The sequence below is a fragment of the Sitophilus oryzae genome, unplaced genomic scaffold (genome assembly GCF_002938485.1).
Source record: "Sitophilus oryzae breed Bouriz unplaced genomic scaffold, Soryzae_2.0 scaffold_979_pilon_pilon, whole genome shotgun sequence".
Taxonomy (NCBI): domain Eukaryota; kingdom Metazoa; phylum Arthropoda; class Insecta; order Coleoptera; family Curculionidae; genus Sitophilus; species Sitophilus oryzae.
Window position 1 is genome coordinate 544821 of NW_022147615.1, and position 8666 is coordinate 553486.

General features: G+C 30.6%; 1 protein-coding gene across 1 annotated transcript; it reads left to right on the forward strand.

Moving 5' to 3' along the window:
- Positions 1-330: 330 nt before the first annotated feature.
- On the forward strand, positions 331-7387 carry LOC115891183. Its single transcript, XM_030911587.1, has 7 exons — positions 331-889; positions 1293-1406; positions 1861-2055; positions 2378-3478; positions 5909-6105; positions 6288-6561; positions 6972-7387. Exons 1-7 carry the CDS (start codon positions 331-333, stop codon positions 7385-7387), a joined length of 2856 nt encoding a protein of 951 aa, XP_030767447.1.
- The last annotated feature ends 1279 nt before the right edge of the window (positions 7388-8666 follow it).

Below are 8666 nucleotides of genomic sequence, written 5' to 3' on the forward strand. Positions count from 1 at the left end.
TTTTTTTTTTTGAGTAACAATACACATCATACAATTTGATTTTATTTGATTTTTACTTCGTGTTTAAATTTTTTGAGAGTGATTTATTGGGAATCCTTTGAAAAGTGACTTTAATGTTAATGTTTAACATTTGATTTAGTGTTTGATATTGATAATTTTAATTGTGCAATATCTAACTTATGTTTGAATTGACTACAAACTTTTAGAGAGTAAGTATACACACCTACAGGGTAAGAATACTTGTTCATAGTTTTAGTCGGCGCTAATCTTATATTTGATTTGTTTTCTTTTTCCTCAATATTTATTTATCGTTTCATTTAGTCATTCATGATGGACATTTATAACTTTAGACCCAGTCATCTTTTAGATTATGAGTTGGATTATGAATTGTTTATTCGTCAGTCTGCTACTACTCGTCCCGTTGCAGACAAACGTAAAATTTTAAGTCGATTATTAGCTAGTGAAAAATCCAAACCTGGTAATAATATACAGTTAGCAAATATAGAATTAGATTTTAACAAAGAACAAGAAGCTATTGGGAAAAGTTTAAATTCAGTTAATTTAATTATCGAAGACTTTGAAGGTGCAGAAAGTGACAGTACATTTCTTAGAGTAAAGTCGCGTTTGAGTCATATTGCAGGTAGAGTTCAGCATATTATTTCATTTTCTTTAGACCCCAAATTATTGCCATTGGTTAAGACTTATATTAGTGAGACTAATGCTACTTGTTTGAAATTAGAAGGCGACCTTTATGACAAAATTCCATCTACGTCAAATACTAATGAATCTTTTGTTTCAAATCCAGTTATAAACATTCCAACCCCTATTGTAAGTTGTTCATCACGTAGTCAGCCTGTTAGTGAATGGCAAATTAAATTTGATGGTACTGGTAATAATTTATATCCATTTTTAGAAAGATTAACTGAACTTGCCTCAGCTAGAAATGTCTCAACTAATGAACTTTTTTTTCTGCAGCTGAATTTTTTGTTAATGATGTTTTTGTTTGGTACAGAAGTATAAAGAATTCTGTTAATAATTGGGAAGATTTAGTAGCTAGACTAAAGCGTGATTTTTTGCATGATGATATTGACGAAAAAATTTGGGAGCAGGTCAAAATGAGGAAACAGCGGAAAAATGAGTCAACGGTAGTTTTCATTGCTCATCTGGAAGCCTTTTTGCGAGACTTTCGCGAACACCTTTCGAAACTTCTAAAATTTTAAAACAAATTAAAAGAAATCTTCTTCCAGAATTTGTTAGCAGGTTAGCACTTACAAATGTTAACACTGTTGCAGAACTTTCAGATTTATGTAGATGTCCTGAGGAGGCTGATTATCTTACTAAGAAGGACAAAAGACCGAAAGAATGTATTTCTAGTTTAGACGAGCCATCTCCATCTTGTTCTAAAAGTAGTAATCAGAAGTACAATTCTAAAAATAAGTTTAATAAAAATAAAAATAATTTTAATAGTAATAACAACAATAACTCTTTTAAATCTAATAATTCTATTAAATCTGATAAACTAAACGGTCTATTGTTTGCTGGAATTGTGGTCTTGCTAACCATACTTTTGAGAATTGTATTGCTCCTGGAAAATTATTTAGTTTTAAATGTGGATTGCCTGATGTAAAAACAACTTCTTGTACTAAATGTTCAAAAAACTAGTAGGTTCTGTGAATTTCAGGGGTCGATCGACAGTTCATAATAAGGCCTCTAAATTTTTTTATAATAAAAGATTTTCAAATAGTTTTTCAAAAGATAATCACCGTCAAGATAAGTCACCTATTTTTAAGAAGTTTTTTAATAATAAAGATTGGTCAGCTTGGCTGAATAAAGTTCGTAATTTTATGGTTACTTCTTTAGTGAATAATAGAGTTTGCAAGAGTAAGGTTTCGAATAAAGGTTGTATTCCAGAAAGTAGTGATGGAAATGAAGTTTCTCCTGTGTTCGTAAATAAGTCACTTGATAATAGACCATATATTTCCGTGAAGTTGTATGATATAAGTGTTTCAGTTTTATTAGATTCAGGAGCTACTGCTTCTGTTGTTGGTTCAAAGGGTTTGGACATTTTAAATAATTTGAATTTAAAGATTTACCCAGCAAAGACCGGTTATATATGCACAGCTGATTTAAAACAACACATTCTCAGCGGAATTGTAGATTTGCCTGTCGCAATTGAACTGTTGTCATGTTATCAAAGCTTTTGTAGTTCCATTTCTACCACAAACTTTTATATTTGGTTGTGATTTTGCAAAAACTTTTAATATAGTACCTAGTTAATTTTAAGAATGATTCTTGGCATGTACAGAGAAAGCATGAGAGCTTTGTGTAACAGATATGCCTAGTTCAAATGAATTATTTCCTTTATTAAACTCATTAGATGATCTTTCTATTGAACAGCGAATTCGAGCTGAAAATGTTATTGCTTCTTTTGATGAGATTAGTAGTCAAGATAAGTTAGGACGTACTGATAAAATTCCTTTAAACATCGATACTGGTGACGCTCCACCTTTCAAACGTAGACCTTTTTCTATGTCTCCTTATATGGCTAAAATTTTAAATGATGAATTAGACGAAATGTTACAGTTAGGTGTGATTGAACCGTCCAAAAGTCCTTATTGTTCGCCCGTACTATTAGTCAAAAAAGCTAATGGCGAATATCGATTTTGTTTTGATGGTAGACCATTAAATGAGGTTACCAAACATGATTGCTATCCTTTGCCTAACGTTGAAAGAATTTTAAGTTCATTAAGAAATTCTAAATTTATCTCTTCCATTGATTTACGTAAAGCTTTTTGGCAAATTCCTCTTGATGAACGTTCGAAAGAAAAGACTGCTTTTGCTGTAGTAGGTCGAGGCTTTTTTCAGTTCGTAACAATGCCATTCGGTCTTCGCAATGCTGCGCAGACTCAGCAACGTTTAGTAGACGCTATTTTCAGTCCTAAGTTTGAGCCCCATATATTTACTTATCTAGATGATATCTTAGTTATAAGTGAAGATTTTTATCACCATATAAAACTCCTCACTGAAGTGAAAGAAAAACTTCGTGAAGCAGGACTTTCACTAAATTTGAAGAAGTGTGATTTTTTTAAAACCACTTTAAAATTTTTAGGATATGTTGTTGGCTCAAATTCACTTAGAACAGACCCAGATAAAGTATCAGCTATGGCAAATTATCCACAACCTCGAACTACTACTAAAATTAAGAGATTTGTTGGACTCTGCTCATGGTATCGTCATTTTATTAAAGACTTTTCAACTTTGATGTCTCCTATTAACGATCTTCTTAAAGGACGTAAGAAGGGACAATCCATAGAGTGGAATACCAAGGCAGAACATTCATTTTTGCATATTAAAGATCTTCTATTGTCAGCTCCGATTTTGTCACAACCTAATTTTTCAGAGAAATTTTTTATTGAGTCAGATGCTTCAGACACCGGTTTGGGTGGAGTTTTGCTACAAAAGATTGATGGTGAAGATTGTAACGAAAATTTATTTTCGTTGTGCTTGCCTTCGGATTATTTTATTTTTAAACAAGATTTTTACAGTTTGCAATTTTACTCGCATTGACACTCGCTTTTCCGTACCGTACTTTTCCCCGGTTGGTTGTTGTGCGTCGGATACTAGAATTAGATAAACGTTCAATTCGTTAATCAATTATTTATAATAATTATCGTATATATATAATTTAATATTATATTTATTATTATTATATTAATATATAATTAATATATATATATATATATATATATATATATATATATATATATATATATATATATATATATATATATATATATATATATATATATATATATATATATATATATATATATATATATATATATATATATTATTGATTAATTAATTTAAAATATATATTTTTATCGTTCTTTAATAATTCTCAATGGTACTTAGCAAAGTTGAACTTATTATTTGGATTTTAATATGTTTTTGTTCAACGAATATAAATTAAGTTGCTCTTTTCATGGATCGTGCCATCCATCAGGAGAATCCATGGAGTACCAAATTACACCAAATGGTACGGTGTACAAAATATTGCAGACTGTAAAACACCGTAGATTGTTTTAGGCAATTCATGATACAATAGTTGCAATTTTTGGTTGCCTACCTACTGTTTGAGATTCACTTGTTTATTTTTAACAGAGGTTAAGTGAATTTTCCTTGTTATCAGTGCTAATTGATTAAGATGCAATTGTTTCCTTGATTTTTAAGGTATGTAAGGAGTCGTTAAGTATTATTTTTATTAGTAGTTGAAATTTTATCGAGAATTAGTTTAACAACGCATGTCTATTTTTAATTCGATCTGATATGTCAAGATTTTCGGGAGAAGGGGTATGGTTAATATAAAACTAAAAATTTTAAAATTTTGCCTTCTTCTCTTCTCATCTCTGCTCTGGGTATTTGGCCATTATTCCAATCTGATGAGATTTTTTTATTTTTTTTTTCAAGACTGCATGCTGAAGGTACGATTTTAGATAATTTTACTACGGTTCTATTTAACAATTTATTTCAGCAATTATTTCATTACTTAATATGTTTTCTAAACGTAGGTAACTACCTATTGTTTTTTTATTTTTGTTTTTTATATAGCTACAGTTTTTGTCATAAGAGCACGTGCTTAGACTTATCGTAAGATAGTTACTCTACTATCTTTCGAGTTATAAATAACTAATTATTGTCTTTATTTTTTCTACCTATATATAATATACGGAGACGCCTGTTTTTAGCACGTGCAAAGCAATAAATAATTGTCTGATGGAACCACGTTTTTTTTAATTTATCTAATAGAATCGTACCTGTAGTGTGGTAGTGGTCTTGCTATTTCTTTTTTAAATTAATTTTAAAATTTCTTGACAGAGAGAGACAGAGAGAGGGAGATACATTTTATCTTTACCTATTTTTAAAATAATTTGGAACTATTTAATTCTTAACTTGAGATAAACTGTCATAGCAAGATTTCATATTTTATTCAATTAAATTAAAATTTTATTAAATTTAATTATTAATATTAAATTTTCAAGGTTGATAGTAGAATTTTGTCTATTATTCATAATTTTTTATTGGTTGGGTTTTAGAGAAGACTAACAATTTATTGGTTAAATACCAATTTGTTTTTGCTGCCTTTCGGCTTCTGTATTAAAATTGACCATTTTTTTATTTTAATTTTAAGGTTAAATTTAAGTTGATTTTTATTAGTAGTTAATTAGATTTAATTTAAATATTGTTAAGGTAAATAACTATACCTTTGATTTAAATTTTGATTGACTCTCATTGTACATTATATTGGCAACCACAGACAGTCGACTTGGTACTGTAGAACACTACCACATAACTGGGTGCTTAACCATTGTTTGGAATAGCATACTGCTGTTTATTATCTTCTAGGAAGATACGAGAACTGACCCTCCCCATAAGTAGCTCACGCACTGAGACTGGTGGAGTCTCACAAGCTCTCCAAGATTAGCCAGACAATCACGCTACCCACCAGCGGATGAGTGCAGCGAAGAGGGCGAGGCCTTTCTCCCAACCAACGGAAGCAGAAGCATATATCTAAGTATCCCAGTTAATTACCTACTTTACATTATAATATAGTCAAGACTGTCACAGCCAGCCAGTTGTCGTACTATAGTGAGAAATTGTTAAGTAGAATATAAGTAGTATTTAATAAAAAAAAATCTTGTTTTATTTAATTCCAAAGCATACTTCTAAATTCATCAACATCCAGAATTTTGTGGGTTATAAGATAAGATTATAGCCTACGCTAGTCGCTCTTTATCGCGAACTGAGCGTAATTATTCAACTGTTCAGAAAGAATGCTTAGCAGTTCTTTTTAATATAGAGAAATTTAGGTGCTACATTGAAGGAGTTCCTTTTACCGTTGTTACAGATAATCACAGTTTATTATGGTTAAATAATTTAAGTAATCCTTCTGGGAAATTGGCCCGTTGGAGCGTGCGTTTAAGAAAGCACACTTTTGACATAATTCATAAGAAGGGAGTTTCCAATGTCATTGCTGACGCAATGTCGCGTATTCCTGGCAGTGAGGATGTTCAAGAACACACTCCTGATATTTCTGAAGAAAGGGTAATTTGTATGATTGATGTAGATCGCATAGATCCTTGGTATGATAAGATGAGACAGAAAATCATTGACTCACCAGAGAATTTTCCACAGTGGAAAGTCGAAAATGATTTTGTTTATAAATTTGCCCCAACTGTCTTCCTATGAATCAAAACCTTCCAGAATGGAAATTTCTTGTTCCAAAGCCACAGCGACAGGAAGTTATAGATTCTTGTCATAGCCCGCCTACAAGTGGTCATTTTGGTTTCTTTAAAACTTTGAATAGAGTTCAAGAATTGCACTATTGGCCGAAAATGAGAGAGGATATTTTAAGATTTGTTAGAAACTGCGAGGTTTGTGGTGCTCAAAAAGCTCCTAACACTGCTAGAATGGGACTTATGGGTAAAGAGAAAGTTGTTGATTTACCATTTCAAGTGATAGCTATAGAACTTATAGGACCTCTACCTAGGTCAAAGATAGGTAATAAATGGTTGTTAGTTATAGCTGATTGGTTTTCAAAGTATACTCTTCTTTTTCCATTACGTTCAGCTAAAGCACATTTTATTGAAGACATTTTGGAAAATCGTGTTATTTTGGTTTATGGTTGCCCACAAACTATCATTTGTGGTAACGGAATTCAATTTTCATGTAAAACATTTAAGAATTTGTGAAAAAATTTTGATATTAATATTCGATTTAATCCTGTATATTCACCGCATTGTAACTTTGTAGAAAGAAACAATAGGACTGTAGGAACCGCAGTTCGGAGTTATATAGATAACCATGAAAATTGGGATAAAGAAATTAGCAAGCCATAAATACTGCAAAAAATGAAGTAACCCATTTTACACCAGCATTTTTAAATTTTGGTAGACATCCACCTCTTTCAGGACAGTTTTATCGTAGTGAAGTTCCTCACGAAGACCTAGAGATAGTTCCAGGTGATTGTAATAGTTACGCGGCTAATCTTCAAAATTTTAAAGATATTTTTATTCAAGTTCGTAGTAATCTTCATTTAGCTCATGAGCGTAATTCCCGTTCTTATAATCTTAGGAAAAGAGATGTTTCTTTTAATGTAGGAGACCATGTATGGCATAGAAATAAAGTTTTGTCTAGCGCTGCTGACAAATTTTCAACAAAATTAGTACCTAAATGTATTCATTCTATAGTTCGTAAAAAATTACCTAATTTAGTCTATAATCTTGAAGATCTTGATGGTTCTAAAGCTGGTAATTGGCATATTAAATATTTGAAGCCTTTCAACCACATAGATAATGATCAAAGATCTTTATCAAGTGAAGATTAATATATTTTGTTTTAGTAATAACTTATAGTTGTGTGCATATATATATATATACTGGGTATGCTGAGGTGCTTATTATATTGATGATATTGATTATCTTTCTTGATGTTAATTATAACATGTTGGTTGCATCAATTTAATTCATTTATAGATTTTTTCTTTGGCAGTACAGATAAATTTGTTTAAGTTCAATCAATATGTAGATTGATATTTATAGAATACAGTTACTCCTGTATTTAGATAAATGGCATGGGATTTTTATAAACGGACCAAAATTGTTTTCTAGTTTATATTTTGGGACATATAGTTGTCGAGTCTTGCACTCGCCATATAGTATATATTTGTATAGATTGGTGATATGTTAATTTGTTGGCCACATTTTTAACATTCACTATGTTATGTATTTAGTTCATACTTAAATTTACATTTCTGTCTGGAGTTTAGGCGTGACTATAATTTAGTTACTATATAGTTTGGATTATTTTTGATTGATCTATATGATATGTTTTGATTGACAGTAATAGATGACTTCTATTGTGATTTAGTTTTTTTGACCTTTGAGTTTAGTCTATAGTGACTTAACTTTTGATAGTTTTTTATATGAAAGTTTTTTGAACTCTTTCAGTTCAAACTGAATTTTTTTCTTCTAATTTGACTAGAAGAGACCTTTAGATTTCCTGTTCGGATTTTTCGAATTTGACTCCATATGGGAAATATTTAAAAAACACATTTGGGATATGATAGCTGTTTTGATAATGCAATTTCATTATCTAAGCTTAACCTTATTATATGTATTAGAGATAATTAATTTATCTATTTCTTTTATTAATTTTAGTAGTCCTGATCTGATGTATGTGGACTCTTAGCTATCTCAGTGAGAATATCTTAGCAAGCTTAAGAATCCTCGTTTTTTTAATTATGTAAATATTCTTGTAATTTTGTGCATATCTGGGAAATAGCCATTTAGCAATGTCTATTTTTTTGGAGGGGGAGAATGTAGCATTTTCATTTTAAAAATGCTACTTTGTTTTATTATAAACGGTATTTTATTATTGTATCGATATTCTTTTTACATTTCTACAACACTTAAATTTCGGAACGCTCTCTATCGAAAATATTGGATCGTACCCTGGTGTATCGACAAGACGGGAAACGTCAAAATCGCCACCTCGGATTTGGCCGTTACCGAGGTCACTGTGCCATTTTGAGAATAAAATTTATTTGGCTGGTATTTTTCACAATATGGGAAAAATATTGTGATTTTTTTATCCTATAGATGGTT

Coding starts and splice junctions, on each gene's coding strand:
- LOC115891183 (XM_030911587.1), top strand. CDS start 331: ATGGACATTTATAACTTTAGACCCAGTCATCTTTTAGATTATGAGTTG. Junction 6,106..6,287: donor CTGATATTTCTGAAGAAAGG/GTAATTTGTATG, acceptor CTTGTTCCAAAG/CCACAGCGACAGGAAGTTAT. Junction 6,562..6,971: donor TCTACCTAGGTCAAAGATAG/GTAATAAATGGT, acceptor CACCTCTTTCAG/GACAGTTTTATCGTAGTGAA.